Genomic DNA, 17,189 nt, shown 5'->3' on the forward strand with positions numbered 1-17,189 from the left:
TTGCATTCTCCCACCAGATAAACACGCTTAGCAATAGCAAGTGTGAGAGTGATGAGAGGTGGCAGAGGGGGTGGGGGAGGAGGTGACACTCAGGGTATAAAAGAAGAGAGTAGCTCAGACCAGCAGCAACAGCAGCAGCCGCAACCATGGCAACAGCACTGTGTCTAGCACTCTTGGCTCTCCTTGGATCCGCCTCCGCTGCCAGGCTCTCGGTAAGCATTTTACTTTCGTAAAATAATCCATACCACTTCATGTTTACCAGTAACATGTGGTTATTAGGAATGAAGTTGCTTGTATATCACATCGATCCCAGCATGGGGATTTGAATTGCGTCAAAAAATTCTTAACACGTCCTGTACAAGACACACCGAAATTGTCATAAGCACAACACCACTAATTCCAACTGGCCAGTCCTAAATGAGGCACCAGTAACACCTATTCAGTGAGGAAGAATTGGTATAAATTCCGAAGTGGTGACATGTGTCGGTGTCAGACAATATCTTCTGCATCCAAGAGGTGTGCTCAGCGTTAGAAACGCAATGTGTAATTTATACGAGAGTAGGAGCGAAAAGGCTGAAAGTTGACATTTTGCAAAATAAAACTGAAGGATCATTCACCTTTAGATTAAGATAAATCACTTCATTACTTAATATAGTCGTTTTGCAGTAGGAAAAAAAGTAACACGCGAGACTTTTCACTTCCTGAAATGGCAAAACAGTTATGTGTGGAGGGGCATGCTACTTAGCATAAAACTAACACTAATAAAAAAAGAAGAATTTGAGTAAATAAATATGTGTGTACGTAACGATGATGGTAAGTTAATCGAGAAGTTTTAGGAATGCACGTACTGCACGCAAATTACTTGTATGAAGTCAAGCTAAATAAATGTAAATATTGCGGCAGGTGTCTGGGACGGACCTGACATACAAGGGCGAGAAGGTGTTCCTGAACGGCTGCAACATCGCCTGGAACAACTATGGCTACGACTTCGGCAACGGCGGCTACGACGGTACACTTGACTCATGGGTCTCCGAAATCGCCAGCTCGGGCGGAAACTCCATCCGTGAGTCTTATTTTCCTTTGTTTACATGGGTGTGTCTAGTCTTCTTTGTCGCTTGTCTGGTCTTCTGCCTATTCCCCTTCTGTCCACACGTCAATTTTATCTTCTGCTAATGTGCTTTCTTTCCACTAATCATCTTTTCCCTCGCCTTTTCACCTTCCTCTTCAGTTTGTGATTCCTCTTCTGATGAATTTTATTTTCCTTTCCCAATCTGTCTCCCCTCTTCTTCTGTCAGTGAGTTCTCTCCATCAATCATATTTCTCATCGCTTCTTCTGAGTTTGGGAGAGTGTGTAAGAAACGGAATCTAAAGGTGAATGTAGGGAAGAGTAAAGTGATAGTCTTTGAGAGAGGTGAAGTCAGTGAATGTACAGCGAGGTTGGATGGTGAGGAATTGGAAAATGTGAGTACGTTTAAGTACTTAAGTACTTGGGTAGTGTGATGAGTAAGGATGGAGGTTTGGAGGGTGAAGTGCTTGAAAGGGCACAGCAGGGAAGAAAGGTTGCTGGTTCTTTGAAAGCAGTGATAAGAAACAGGGAAGTGAGCATGGAAGTGAAAAAGTTACTACATGACAGTATTGTGATACCAACTCTAACGTATGGAAGTGAAGCTTGGACATTGTTGGAAGGACACAAGTCAAGAGTGAGAGCAGTGGAAATGAGTTATTTAAGAGGAGCCTGTGGGGAGTCACATGGAGAGACAGGCTGACGAATGAGGATATAAAGGAGCGTTGTGGTGTGGATGTGGATGTGATAGGAAGCGTTATGAGGAATATACTGAGGTGGTTTAGCCATGTGGAGAGGATGGAGGGTGAAAGACTGACGAAGAGAGTGTATGTGAGTGAGGTGGAGGGGGCAAGAGGGAGGGGGAGGCCGAGGATGAGATGGAGGGATGGGGTGGAGAGGTACATGAGAGAGGGGGGTGTGAGTTGGGAGCAGGGGAGTGAAATGGCGGGGGACAGGGCGACTTGGAGGCGATTTGTTTGTGGCCACCCCAAACGGGATTGATGCGTTTGGCAATAGATAGATAGATAGATTCTTCTGCTCCATATTCCTTTATCCTTAATTTTTTTATTTTTAATCCATGAGTCTTCTCTTCCCTGACTACAATGTCATTATGCCAATCCATTTGATTCAATCCATCTGTGGGTTACTCAATAGCCTTTCTAATCTCACCCATTGTCCATCCTGTCTTCTTTTAAAACTTCCTAACTTATTAATCTCCTTCGTGTGTGGGTACGGGGAGGTAGGTTCGCCTATCACCTCTTCTGTTTCTCCCTTTCCATTGTTCATTATGATCCTAGGCTGAGAGAGGCTTGATATATTTATCTGGCAAAGGATGATACTCTTTGATACAACGAGTCCGGGAGGGATGTGATGTGCATGCTGTAAGTGTGAAATATGGTTGTATAGTACGGAAAGGTTTGTTTTTGGTCTCCCTCTATTGTATATTTATTCGTCTCTATCCACTGGTCCATCCGTCCTCGCTAATGTGGTCATCTGCCTCCTCTTCCTTATTTTAATTACTCTTCTTTCTTCTCTAATCAGATTGTTTGCCTTATCTTCAAATAGCTACTTACTGAGCTCTTCAGGTGTGTGGACTTGGTTCATGAGTTTGTTAGAAGTCTGTGTCCGCGTCAGGTGCGTGGGTGCATGCGTAGGTCTACAGCATATTATGTGCACGTGAGGTGTGTGGGTGCACGTGCAGGACTACAGCATGTTATGTACACGTCAGGTATATGGGTGCACGTGGAGGGCTACAGCACGCCGGCGTTCGACGGTGACGGCTACGTGACCTCCTGTGACAACTCAGGTCAGTTTGAGAACGACGTCAAGCAACTCCTGGACACTGCACAAGCCAACGACGTCCTGGTGACTCTGACCATGTGGAACGGGGCCTACCTCACCAACCAGCCGGCAATCGACTTGATTTACGACGACTCCAAACTGGACTCCTACATCAACAACTGCCTTAACGTGAGTACTCTCTTTAGTAGACAACACTTAAATATAGACAGACAGCACTTCACTTCAATATAGAGACAACACTTCGCTTAAATATAAACAGAGAACACTTCATTTAAATATAGGTCACCCTTTCACTTTCCAACAACACCATCAAATGTGCCGTCATGGAAGTGTTGTGGATCACTCAGTTATTCACTGGAAGAACGTATACATGCCAGCTACTCCAGTGTCATATTGTCCATCGCTAATAGAAAGTTTCACTTCCCCTCTCTTCACAATGAGAACCAGTGATCATTAAAAAGGGAAGATTTTTGTTCTAGTGTGTATGTTTGTGTGTGCATTCTTAGATCTCTTTTATTGGTAGTATGGTTACAACCAATATATAAACATTTCTACTGTGATTATTGGCAAAGTATAATTGTTTTTTGTTTCTGCTTTTTTTACATGTCTCTGTGTTTCCTCAGAGCCTGATAAACACCATTAAGGGACACCCGGCCTTTGGAGCTTTTGAGGCGGTGAACGAGCCTGAGGGATCAGTCCTGGTAAGTGAGCCAGCAGCCAGGTGACGTCACGTGGGGTATATCTATGGGTCATATACTTAGTAGCACCGAGTTATTAGTGAATTTCAATACATATTACATCTAAATATTCACTTTTATATTAAATATGTATATCTAATACAGACCTGCTTTGCCACGATAGCACACAAAAGGACAAAAAGGAGTCATTTGCAAAATAAATTATTGAGGGAGATGCGTTACAGTCACAGATACCTCCCACATGGCGAGAACAACGGTAGTTCGTACTTTTAACGCTAAGTAATAAGCAATTCCATATTTGTTTACTGTTAAAGAATACCGTAGTTAGTGTTCCATGTGACTGGTTATGCCCTTTATGACTGGACTGGCTATAACCTTGATAACCTCCTGCAGGTGGAGAGCAACAGTGACTACTGCTATGACACCAGCATCATCGGTCAGGCCGGCGCTGGCTGGACTGGTCTCTCTGTCCCCATGGAGAGGTCAGTATCGGCTCACATTAAAGGGGTCAGGTCACATCACTGGGGTCAGATCACATTACGGGGGTCAGGTCACATCACTGGAGTCAGGTCAGGTTACTTTGGTCAGGCCACGTCACTAGGGTCAGGGAATTGGCAGTTTCTTGTAAATACCTATGAGGACGTTATGAGATCAGACCCACCATCACACAAGAGTTGCCGTGAACAATAATTTTTTGTTATTGCCCTGACTGGGACTGCTGTAGTGGCAAACACTCCAGCAATTATTATGGTACGACAGTGACAGGAATGCAGTGATATATGTTGGAAATATTACTTGTAGGCAAACACACATATACACACACTGTATCGGTAGGTAGGTTGGCAGATGAACAGAGGAATAGATAGATAAATTGATATCCAGAAGAAGAAATCATAAACCTATCAACTTGTGACTGCTAACATTAAGCTCACTTCGCCACCAGTCAGTGATAGACTCCAGTTCATTAACCTTTCCGGTTTACAAGGGCTGTTTATGAGTGTTAACAGTGATCAGGTTACCCTTGGTTACAAGAAATATATATATGATCGTATTCACTGAACCATTCAAGGACTTTAGGAACTCGTCACGGGATGCAATGATGATGAAACTCTGCCTCATTATAGTCAGTAGTGTGTTTGGGTGCGAACAATGTTTGGTTCCTAATTGTTTTCCGAGATTAATATTTTAGCCAATGGCTCGAGTTTGTCATATTAATTAATGTGGCAAATTGGCTTACTTATACCGAATCAGAGACCACGAAATATTTGCAATAACTGAACAAATAAGTGGTTAGATCATTTCATCTCATTGTATTGGTAGCCACAAACATCATCAGTGTCAATCTAATCATTGACTATGGCGAGTTTCTGTGGCAGATTCCTGAGGTTCATCGGGCGGCAGAATCAGGCGGTACGTGCCATCGACTCAGAGGCTCTCATCACCATCGGCTCCTGGGGTCAGTCACACCAACACAGTCTGTACTTTTAACCTTAAGTAACATCGTAACCGCCGAGTAGTATTTCCCGGCTACAACAGTGGGGAATAGTGACACATTATATTTTTGGAATTATGTACACTACTAAGTAAAACAGCCAAGCAATTTATTGCCCAACCCTTCAGGGTTCTTGGCCTAAAATGGAAGAGTAAGAACCTAACATGAACCTAGAGAGGTTATTTTATAAATCTGACTTCGTATTCATGAAGAATCTTAAGGTATATATAAAATTTTCCAACTTCACTCCTCGTGAAAATACTTCTTATGTCTGGTAAACATCAGCTAGCATCCAGTTAGACACAGGAATAATAGTTGGAGCCGTCCTGGAGGCTCCAGCCTAGCCCAGTCCTCTCCTTGCTACAACGAGTGACTCAGACACTAATGCATTAGTGGGCCGGCCCCCACTGCTAGTAGGCTGCAGCAGTTATCACAAGAAGAACTGTATATATCAATATGGCTGGTACACCATCCTTTAGCCACAGATTGTATGGGACGACTACGTATCCAGCACCTGATCCTTTATATAAATGGCTGACGTTGGATGTGGTAGAATAATCCTGTTGATTATTACGAATTGTCGGTGTTCGGCTGGTGAAATGACCATGTATGCAGCACTTGATAACAGTACTGATTGCTGCTGGTGTCTTGAAATAGCCATTAATCAGGCACTTATTTAATTATAGTAATGGATGATGTTAAAGTGATGGGAAGACCATGTATCCAACTCTTTGTTATTTATGGTAATGGTTTGTGTTTGTATGGATCAGGTCAGTTTTCCCAGAACGACGCCTTCTCCAACTCCCACAACCACTACACTGACGCCTGCCTCAACCAGGCCGCGGGGGGAAGCAACGCTCATCTCGACTTCTACCAGATGCACACCTACGACTGGGGCGGCAGCTGGAGCCCCGACGCTCCCTTCACCGTGAGTTGACAAGCGGCGGCTGGCTGCCTTTGCTTGGGTTACACCAACTGACCCACCCAGTTATCAAGCTGGGACCACCAAGAGGATGACTTCCAAATTTACAGAGAGAGAGAGAGAGAGAGAGAGAGAGAGAGAGAGAGAGAGAGAGAGAGAGTGGCGAATAGATATCTGTCTAGTGTCACTCATGATTGCTGTGCACAAGTCTGTCATAACCATAGTTTCCCCTCCTCCATTGCCAGGAGTTGTGTTCTTGATGAGTGAGGAGGCTTTCCATCATCATTTCCCTGCCAGTTTATATCAGCATATAACATTTTGATATTCTCTTTTATGATACATAAGAAATCCAAACTGTCCACATTGAAAACATAACAAGCACAAAAGAGAATGTGTTCCTGAAGCATATAAGTCACTAAGGTCGAGGTGTTGGATGCTTGCTAAGGTCACCAGACATGACCCCTAACCTAAGCTGACCTGATCCCGCAGGTCAGCGCCTCTGACTACGGCCTTGACAAACCCATTGTGATCGGAGAGTACGCGTCTGTGTGTGCCGCAGGTACCTCGCTGCGAGACCTGTACGAGTACGGCTACACCCACGGCTACAGTGTGAGTACCAGGCTTTGTTGAGTACACCTACACCCATTAAAACAGTGTTAGTACCAGGCTTTGTTCAGTACACCTACACCCACGGCTACAGAGTTAATACTAGGCTTTGTTGATTACGCCTACACCCATTAATACAGTAGCAGTACCAGGCTTTGTTTAGTACATCTACACCCACGGCTACAGTGTCAGTACCAGGCTTTGTTCAGTACACCTACACCCACGGCTACAGTGTCAGTACCAGGCTTTGTTCAGTACACCTACACCCACGGCTACAGTGTCAGTACCAGGCTTTGTTCAGTACATCTACACCCACGGCTACAGTGTCAGTACCAGGCTTTGTTCAGTACACCTACACCCACGGCTACAGTGTCAGTACCAGGCTTTGTTCAGTACTCCCCTCCTTGTCATTCCCTTCATTTTGGAGATGCATGTCTTAGTGTCTTCTTCTTCCTCTTCCTCTTCCTCCTCTCCTCTTCTTCCTCCTCCTCTTCTTCTTCATCTTCCTCCTCCTCTTCTTCATCTTCCTCCTCCTCTTCTTCCTCTTCCTCTTCCTCCTATTCCTTTTCTTCCTCTTCTTGCAATATCGTGACTATTTTATCCAACTTAGGGAAAATCTCTTGTATTGCACAAAATTGATGAAAACTTTAACTAACCCCTCCAGTTCGAAAAGTAGTTTTGTTTCCTAAATTAAAGAAACAACTGCAGTAAAAAAAAAAAGTTATTGTCGTATATGTATATATATATATATATATATATATATATATATATATATATATATATATATGGCTTAATCACCTTTTGACAAAACCCTGTTGTTAATACTGTTGTATTATCTTTGAAGCTGATAGACAATACAGTAAATGTGACGAGAGTAGTAATAAATGGATTTTAGGTTTATCAATACCACTAATTCAAATACCTAGCATTTTCATGGAAAATAAATCTGAGACTATCATTTCACATTATTTGTATCAATGCATAAAGAAGGTGTTCACGTTTCAAAATCATGGTTGTAGTGAAAATCATGTATGTTGTGTGTGGCCAATAACAAGTTTGTGGTTGTAGTTGGTAATACAATGGCCGTAAATGTGGTAGATGGGTGAAATAGCTAGAGGTGTAGTGTACAGGTGAAACAGCCAAGAGTGTTGTGTATAGTACTAAGTGTGTACATGTTTGTGTGTGCAGGGAGGATGGAGTTGGCACTACTCGGCCTCTGGCGAGTGTAGCGACTCCCGCGATGCCCAAAGGGACGCCCTGGGCCAGCTGGCGGGACGCACTGACAATGGCGTCGTGGACATCGTTGTGGACTAACTCACCTGCCTACCCACCTGACCTCTGATGTCACGGGTCAATATACAACAGGCCATTCCTGAGAATTTCTGATGTAACACACACACACACACACACACACACACACACACACACACACACACACACACACACACACACACACACACACACACACACACACAGCCTGATGTTCATTGCCTACAAGAGATGTCGGTTCTGTCTGCTACAACTAGCTTCATTACAACACCATACTGACTCACTCACCTACATTAATCAACCAAGCAAATTTTTTCTGTATGTACCATTGGTCTGGAACATTTTAAAAGGCTGAGAAGAATTTACATGCGCTCCCTGTATGAATATTCTCTGGATTATACATCAGTCAATAAAACTCAATAGCAAAAATACATTATTTTATTTTACTTTACCTTCCTTTGGTAATAACTTGCATCAAATACGAAACATTTCCATAATGTCAGTCTGGCGAGTGTATATACAAGTATATTATGTATACTGTAGAGAGAGAGAGAGAGAGAGAGAGAGAGAGAGAGAGAGAGAGAGAGAGAGAGAGAGAGAGAGAGAGAGAGAGAGAGTTTTATCTTCATACACTGCACTGTATCCACGGTATATGTGGAAATGCTACGGTTTTAGTAACGCATCACTGCTGCCTTATTCGCAGTCAGGTCGTCTGTCACCGTCCTCTGATGTCTTCTCTGTATAATACACCAGGGTGGCGCGGGGGCACAGGTCTGAGGGCAGAGTGAGACACAGTGTACGTATACCAGCTTCAGATCAGTGGCATTTTTTTTTTTTCTAGCTAGCTTCAGACCTACGGGTGCAATGACCTCTTGTTACGCGCCATGATGTTTTTGAATGTAACCTAAAGACAGTTTTATTCAGCTTGGTCCATCAAATCATCAGGCTCCATTTAATCTCACACAGGCCTGGTGTATTGGTATTTTCGGAGGTGTTTTGACATGGAGGAGGGGCTTATGGTGGATTAGTACAACTTTTTCTTGTAAAATTCAAATCCCTACCCTAATCAGGAGCCGAGTTTGTGTTCATTAAGACAGCAGACCTCCCTATTGACCCGGCCACCACCTCCCCCCATACATACTTTGAATTTATTTTCAGGCATCTTTCTTGAAATTTGTGGAGGTTTTGTGTTTTTGACTGTTGTTGCTCTGGTTGTGAAATGATAATGGGGAAGTGGACTGATGGGAAATAATGGACTGTTTTGCAAGTGATATTGTAAGGGTAGATAAAGGCGAAAGCGAGGGAACAGACATCGTTATTATCGCCCTCAGCGAATTTGAAGTAGGTTATGTATTCACCCGTGTCTGTAAGTATGTGTACTTGTTTGTTTTCAGTATATCTCAAAAGGCTATCATCAGATTTGAATGACATGTGGTGGATAGACGATTAGTGAGTTAAGAAAGAGCTTATTACATTTTGATGTGGATCCGTACCAGGATGCATGAATAAACCATAAATTTTATTGTCGCAGGTGGAGGTATGCACTCCCAAGAGAATGTATAATAGGGCAGACTAACACTGTAGACTTGAATGCCTATGTGAGGCCTTATTTGCCTGGTTAGAGTTTTAAGAGGATCAGGATCATGATGTAGGCATAAATCAAAAATTCTATTAGAGTCGGCGGAGGTATGCGCTCCGTGAGTGCTTTCTAGTTATGTCTATGTATAGGCAGTGTTAGGGAGTCACGGTTGGTCAGGATGTTTGGAGGTTTGAATTGTTCTAAAATTAGGAACCATCGGTTGTTCTGTGTCTAAGTGTTTAGTTCTGAAGGGTTATTGCACTGAGGTCACCACAAACATGGCAACATTATAATCATTCTCCTACTTTCACCATGAAGACCAAGGATGTCGTAGCATGGTACAACTGAAGAGACGACTATGTGTTTATTACTGGAGGAGACAATGGGACAGACATCTTCGGCCACCTGTCTACCATTGTCAAAGACAACCTACGACATCCCCCGGTGAGAGAGTAGTCGATTTCACCATTGGCAGTGCAGATAAGTGCCTACACTACTTTTCACCGGCTCTGGCACCAGCAGTGATGTCCTCAAGACCTATAGCATTGATAAAGGTTCTCAGTACTGGATATACCTTTTTGTATTCCCTTTTCATATCTAGTTTCCAAGGTAATAAATAGAGGTTGACTTAAATGCAGGGGATTTACATCAACACTACAGGGGTTGAGGACATCACTGATGGTGCCAGAGTTGGTGAAATGGAGTATAGTTGCTCAACAGGTTGCTGTACCTGGCGGAGCCGTTGTTAGGGGTGCCTCTTATGCTTATAGGCGCCACCAGGGCCGTACCAGGTGTGAGTGGATCCTAAGTCGTACCTCCTGTGCTCTGCTCCCTGTCGAGTTGCTGGCACTACCACTTAGGTCCAAATGTGTGTGGAGTATTCGCGAAGGGTGACGATCGGGTTATGACCAACATACTGCCGGAGATCTATGCAGCTAATGGCCTGCTTACCATCACCATTCCCGACTCGGTCACCTCTCCAGCTGCGATCAAAAAGACTGGGAAGAGCGAGAGAGTGAGGAGGAAGAAGAAGAGATCTGAAGAATCAAGGCAAACACCGAAGAAGAAATGGCTGCAACTCGACGTCCTACTTAACAGAAGCTCAACCAAGAATGTGGGGACAGAGGAAGAAGCAGTCCGAGAAGAGAAAAAATGCTCTTGACGATCAGCAAGACCCGACTGAAGTAGACGATGAAAAAGACGACGAGAAAGTCAAGGTAAAGGACTCATACCCATCTGTTGAAGATCAGGGCACTCCTCGTCTAAGAACATGCTACAGTACTTCGACGGAGTGCAAGTTACAGCAAAACCAAAGAAGATCTAGTCGTAGAAGAATCAGATTGAACAGTGGCTTGCCATTTACAACAGTTGCCCTTTTAAGAATATCAGGAAGCAAAAACATCAAGAAAACGCACAAATGGAACCACCCTCGTATCCTACGCCCACCACTTGCAGCACCAGACAACGAGAAGCAACGGGGAGGCAAGAACCTCCTGCCAACCACATTAAGGGCCGCCCCCGAAACTTTCAGACCCTCGCTTTTTTCATCTTCTGTTTTACTCTTCAGTCAGCTCCTGCCTTATTTCACCCCCACTTTACCCTCTTAAAACTATTAGGGATGTTCCTTAGTGTGAGGGGCATTATTTGGGTGGAGATATGTTGGTCGTAATTAACCTATGTTTCGTGTTGCTTTATGTATTTTTTTTATTGACTATTAACTTTCAGGGGGTAATGTCACTGGTTACACATTGTTTGTTGTGTTGATAATTGGAATGTCTCGGTGTACTGGCTTGAGGGTAATAAGGTCACCCCTTCCCTGTCATATCGCATGTTCTGTCTTGCTTGTGGTGTTTGAGTGTTAGATCTGTTTGTGAGTGGAGGAGATATTGTGGGACTTGATTATTTCGTTAATTTTAGTTACAAGTATGTGTGTGTGTGTGTGTGTGTGTGTGTGTGTGTGTGTGTGTGTGTGTGTGTGTTGGTTTCAATGTTTCGGCTGGGAGTAAAAGCAACTGGCGGACCGGAGTCTCTGCAGCTCATCTGAAGAGAAAAAGTGAAGAGCACACTGTGTCGTCATGAAGTCCCTCTATAGAACATTCCTTCTGCTCTGCCCTTTAAATATAACCAGTTTACCATTTATTAGAATTGAAATATTTATTGTTGTAAAAGGTCCCTTTCCATGCATTATTATTTTTTTTAATACTTCCACATGAAAACACCTGAGAAATATCTTGTTATCTATTTAGCATTGATCCAAAGCATCTTGAATTCAGCTCTTAATCGTTTAGCTGCTCGTCACTGCATTGTTTTTCTGACTATCCTTATCTTAAACTGCTGGGTCATTTTTTTTTTTTTCAAGTGGCAAATATCACGCAGGTGAAGGTAAATATATCCTTATGTTTTTGATAAGAATATAAATGCAAAAAAAGTACAGTATGATATATTGAAGAATAAAAATCATAAATTCTAGAGTTAATGTAAACGTTTCATTTATTGAGATCAATGCTTCTTAACCTTTTCGGAAATAAGCAGACCTATGACGTCACACCGATTGATTTCACAGGTAACATATCCAGGTGAATACAGGTGATGACAGACTAAATTATCGGTAATATAACTTGCCTACCTGAAACTTATTTTAATATCATGACAGCCAGAAAAAAGAAAGTACAATAATTACCAGATACTACTACATAATTTCCTGATTGGTTATTTCTGTACGTTCAGATTACTTTGAAAATATGTATAGATATTTTTGGGGGAGTTATGCATCCAGTTTACATATGTATACTACACACACACACACACACACACACACACACACACACACACACACACACACACAAAACACCACAACCACCGTGTTCAGACATAGCCCAATGGTTTTCTTAGGACTTACCTTGACATAGGGGTCGTGGCTGCCTTGGAAGCACTGATAACTATTGCTGCTTCATTCACAGTTATTTACATTAAACACAGAAGCGCCCATCCAAGAGGTGGTAAAGTCGCCAGTGTGAGTGTGTGTGTGTGTGTGTGTGTGTGTGTTTGTTCAAGGGTCAATAAGGTAGTCATCAAATCTATGGGTTCAGAAACTAAGGAGAGAAGGTTCTGTCATCTCAACCTCTTCCTCCTCAGTAAAACCTAATTTGACTCTGAGTACACCGTGGCATCTCGGATCCTCGGCGCAGTCACTGATGATGTGCAAAGGCAAGTTGGGACAGTCGCTACAGATCCTTGCCGATCCTCTCGATTTGGGGCGACTCAGGGGTAAAGAACTACTGATATAGATAGACAGATAGATAGATACATACATAGATAGATGGATAGATAGATTGCAAAGTATCATCATATGCCTTTTATAAGTTAAGAATACCGAATTATCTTCATATCACCCAAACCTTATTGCTATAACAGGAACACAGACTCTGGATTAGGCTGCTTACCTGAGAATTTTATGATGAAGGTGGCATTGTGAGAGCGCGACAAAGAACACCTGTATGATGTATGGATTTTAAAAAATTTAATTAGGCTCTCCCTCTTTTCATCATCTTTTAAAAAATAAAAAGCCTTAATCGCCCTTTGAATGTTAACTCTAATTGACCACATCGCGACTTGATGATCTCGTTCCGTTTGGTTATGTGGTTATCATGCAACGTGGTTAATGTTTCCCTGGTCTACAGAGAGAGAGAGAGAGAGAGAGAGAGAGAGAGAGAGAGAGAGAGAGAGAGAGAGAGAGAGAGAGAGAGAGCAATGGGAAGAGGTGCTTGTCATTCAGTGTGGAGTCACGTAAAGGTAGCGCCAGCACCTAAATGGATATCTAGACAACAAAAACTAAGTGTGTGTGTGTGTGTGTGTGTGTGTGTGTGTGTGTGTGTGTGTGTTTTAACTTTCACCCCTGAGAACTTCACACACAGTCTCAGGTGGGCCAGATCTGATACAGCCAAACGCAATGAGTAATAACAAAACAAACCAGGTATTCAAGGTCGCCATTAACCTTGCACTTCACCAACCCCTCAACATGCATCAGCCACTCCTGTCGGTCTTCTCTTTATCTCTCATGACAAACTGTAATGCACAATTGTACTAAAATTGTACTAAACATCATTGTACTAAATATAATTGTACTTAAACATAATTATACTCTATGTTAAATGTTTATGCAAAGGAGAAATGGCCAAATTCCCCCCAGACACGAAACTCCCGCCAAGAAAAACAGCAGAATAAAATTTAGGTTTCATGATCATTTCAGTCCGAGATGCCTAGCCCTGTATTCCCTAGCACCCTTTCTTTAGCGATTTATTTTTGGATATGCTTGGTTAATTTTCTTTTGTGCGTTATTTTTGCAGAGAATGGCGATATAAGAGGGATTATTTGTTAACAGAATTCATTAAGGTGTAACAAGCAAAATAAATCGCTCAGGAAAAGGTGTTAGGGACGTAAGGTAAAGTGGAAGAGACTGTACCAGAGCTGAATATTTTCTAGACATAAAAGATTGGAAGACGAGATTGAGTGTGTACTAGAGAGTTTAAAACACACACACACACACACACACACACACACACACACACACACACACACACACACACACACACACACACACAGATGCAACGCCACTGCGAAGAGAAGGGAAAGTTAGACGGGGAATGTGAAGTGATTTGACAAGATGAAGGACATTCCCACCTCCTTAAGAAAGAGTGGAGACCCGACCCTTACCCCCAAGACACACGCAATTAAGAACTGTATGTTATAGTGAACAAATAAGACCCTTGTACACACTCAGCAACTATGAAAAAAAAAAAAAAAGGAAAAAGAATTGAAAAGAAACACAGAGTGTAACACCGAATGGAAACTCCCCAGGCTCTGGAAGGTTCCACACACCCGTCCCCCTACATGTGACACAACCAGTCATATACAGGGGAAATGGGAGAGACAGGGCAGGAGGGGTTGGAAGAGAATAGAAACACGGAGAGGAGAGGAAGGAAGGAGCGAGTGGGGTTAGCCAGTATAAATCTGCTCTCACCTCAGTACTGCTCGTATGAGATACTCCCTAGAAAACTCACCTCAGTACTACTCTTGTGAGATACTCCCATTTGAAGAAAATAAACTGCAAACAAACCCCAGATGCATCTTTATCTTTCTCCTGCCATCTACGACAAGTACAAAGAACTTTCTCTCCTTTGTAAAATCTCCACAAATCAACACACTGTTACAGTAGCTTGGCGACGACTACGATATATTATATTTACAACTACGATAGATTATATTTACAACTACGATATATTATATTTAGTGGTCGTAAGGTGTCATTCTAAAGCACGTTTTGTGTGTCTGTGCAGAATGTTTGTCTATCACTGTGTCTGTGCAGAATGTTTGTCTATCACTGTGTCTGTGCAGAATGTTTGTCTATCACTGTGTCTGTGCAGAATGTTTGTCTATCACTGTGTCTGTCACAGTGTATTGTATATAAAGGAAGTAAATATTCTACTCACCGATCTTAACCGTGGTGGGAATGGTGTTATCAGCAAACGCTGGCACAGACACAAAAATAATATATCGTAGTTGTAAATATATCGTAGTCGTATCGTTTAGATACTTCAAGAAATGTTTTAGGTGTTTTAGGAGATGTTTTGGGTACTTTAGGAGATGTTTTAGGTACTTTAGGACATGTTTTAGGTACTTCAGATGTTTTGGATACTTTAGGATATGTTTTGGGTACTTTTTTTTTTTTTTACGTGTCCGACTCTGGGCAAAGGCTTCAGGGCCTATTTCTCTGGGGCAGTGACCTATCCCAAGGCCCAGTAGTCCTCCTACATCTCCACATGTCACCACTTCGGCGCTAACACCCACCGTCCATACTGAATACATGCTGGGGCTGTCTCATACAGGACTGGTGTACTGGTATTAGTGGGGGTAATTTTACGACATTTCGGCAGGTCATCAGGAAAGATCAGGAAAGTCTGCATTTAGGAAATTCAGATCCTTAAATTGTTCCCTGCCCCAGCCTGGATTCGATCCTGGGTCAATTAGTACTACAGGCCGCCTCTCTACTGTTTCAGCCACCGCCTCCCCCAATGTTTGCAGTACTATCGGAGATGTTTTAGGTGCTTTAGATGTTTTGGAAACTTTAAGAGATGTTTTAGGTATTCTAGGAGACATTTCAGGTACTTCAGATGTTTTAGATACTTTAGGAGATGTTTTGGGTACTTTAAAGGTTTTCGATACTTTAGGAGATGTTTTGGGTACTTTAGGAGATGTGTAGGTACCTTAGGAGATGTTTTGAGTCCTTGAGGAGATACTTCCGTACTTTAAGAGATGTTTTGAATCCTTCGGGAGATGTTTTAGGTACTTTAGATGTTTGGAGTACTTCAGGAGATGTCTGGGGTACTTTAGGAGTTGTTTCAGGTACTTTAGGAGATGCTTTAGGTATAGGAGATGTTTTAGGTGCTTTAGGAGATGTTTTAGGTGAGATTTTGGGTACTTTAGGTGTTCTGAGTACTTTAGGAGATGTCTTGCGTACTTTAGGAGACTTTTGAGTCGTTTAGGAGATGTTTGGGGTACTTTAGGAGATGTATTAGGTACTTTTGGAGATGTTTTAGGAACTTTAGATGTTTTAGATACTTTAGGAGATGTTTGGGGTACTTTAGATGTTTTGGGTGCTTTAGGAGATATTTTGAGTCCTTTGGGAAACTTTTTAGGCACTTTAGGGGATGTCTGGGGTACTTTATATGTTTAGGGTACTTTAGGAGATGTTTTGGTAATTTAGAAGAATTTTAGGTATAGGAGGACATGAGGATTAAGGCGAGATACTTAAAGAATATTAAATACTTCCTTTTTGGGGGGGTTAGGAAGGATTATATTTGTTAAGGTGTACGAGCGCTTCGGTACCATCCCTACATACTCTTGTTTGGATGTAGGAAATGGCATACAGGGAGACGGAATAAGTATGCCTTCGTGACAGTAGTATAAGTACACAAAAATAGATTAACAATTACTTAATATTGCATTTGCCAAAGATCCTAATGTTTCTTTTTCTACTGCATTTCAGAAGTGAGTTTTCCCGTATGTATGGAAAGCTGTACCGTACATTTATATACAGACTAACGGGATTCTCTCTCTCTCTCTCTCTCTCTCTCTCTCTCTCAGCTGGATCATCTCTAGGAGCGCCCTGGCCACTCACACCGTAAGGAAGGTCAACAACAGGATGCTGCACTCAAGCGCGGCTCAGTACGATGCCACACGTCAGCTCCCTTGGCATTTTCACACATGAGATGCATCACTTCAGCCAAGACCCATGTAGTTCCGTATTTATCTGGCACTTTTATACTGTTAATTTACCTGTCCAAGTCCCTGTCTGCAGAATGAGAGCGGAAGGAAATGCTAGAACTTGTGTCATCATCCTGCTGTTGGTTACTATACTCTTTTTACTTAAACTTGGCCTAAAATTACCATCTCTCCATCTTGAATCCTGACCTGTAAGAAAAAACTGACATCAGATTATGATGGCAGTCACAAAGAAATGACAGGGAAATTATGTAGAGCGGTAGCATTGTCTCTTTCAGCAACTGAGCTACGAAATTCTAGGCCAAGTTTAGAGCAGAAAAGGCATAGTGAAATGATGACTAAAACTGCCCCGTGTACACCTTTCCTCATGTGACAGCAACCATGGACGCTGCTGTTGATGGAAAAACTGAGTGGCATGCAAAATGAAAAAGACTGGGAATTCCTGGTTTAGAGAATTTCAGCCTGAGAAGTACGTG

The 17,189-nt window shown here is 42.5% G+C and overlaps 1 protein-coding gene across 1 annotated transcript; it reads left to right on the forward strand.

Annotated features, from left to right (window-relative positions):
- Window positions 1-146: 146 nt before the first annotated feature.
- On the forward strand, window positions 147-7,898 carry LOC145401362 (mannan endo-1,4-beta-mannosidase-like). Its single transcript, XM_080273686.1, has 9 exons — window positions 147-212; window positions 904-1,063; window positions 2,793-3,034; window positions 3,490-3,567; window positions 3,958-4,046; window positions 4,941-5,020; window positions 5,827-5,984; window positions 6,468-6,587; window positions 7,773-7,898. The coding sequence occupies exons 1-9, from the start codon at window positions 147-149 to the stop codon at window positions 7,896-7,898; spliced, it is 1,119 nt and encodes a 372-aa protein (XP_080129812.1).
- The last annotated feature ends 9,291 nt before the right edge of the window (window positions 7,899-17,189 follow it).

The sequence above is a fragment of the Coenobita brevimanus genome, chromosome 55 (genome assembly GCF_032717465.1).
Source record: "Coenobita brevimanus isolate Jiangsu-jjx chromosome 55, ASM3271746v2, whole genome shotgun sequence".
NCBI classification, from domain to species: Eukaryota; Metazoa; Arthropoda; class Malacostraca; order Decapoda; family Coenobitidae; genus Coenobita; species Coenobita brevimanus.

Bases quoted from the DNA above. Each gene is read 5' to 3' on its own strand.
- LOC145401362 (XM_080273686.1), top strand. From the start codon at position 147: ATGGCAACAGCACTGTGTCTAGCACTCTTGGCTCTCCTTGGATCCGCC. The intron at 213-903 runs GTAAGCATTTTA...ATATTGCGGCAG, and splicing joins CCTCCGCTGCCAGGCTCTCG to GTGTCTGGGACGGACCTGAC. The intron at 5,985-6,467 runs GTGAGTTGACAA...CTGATCCCGCAG, and splicing joins GCCCCGACGCTCCCTTCACC to GTCAGCGCCTCTGACTACGG.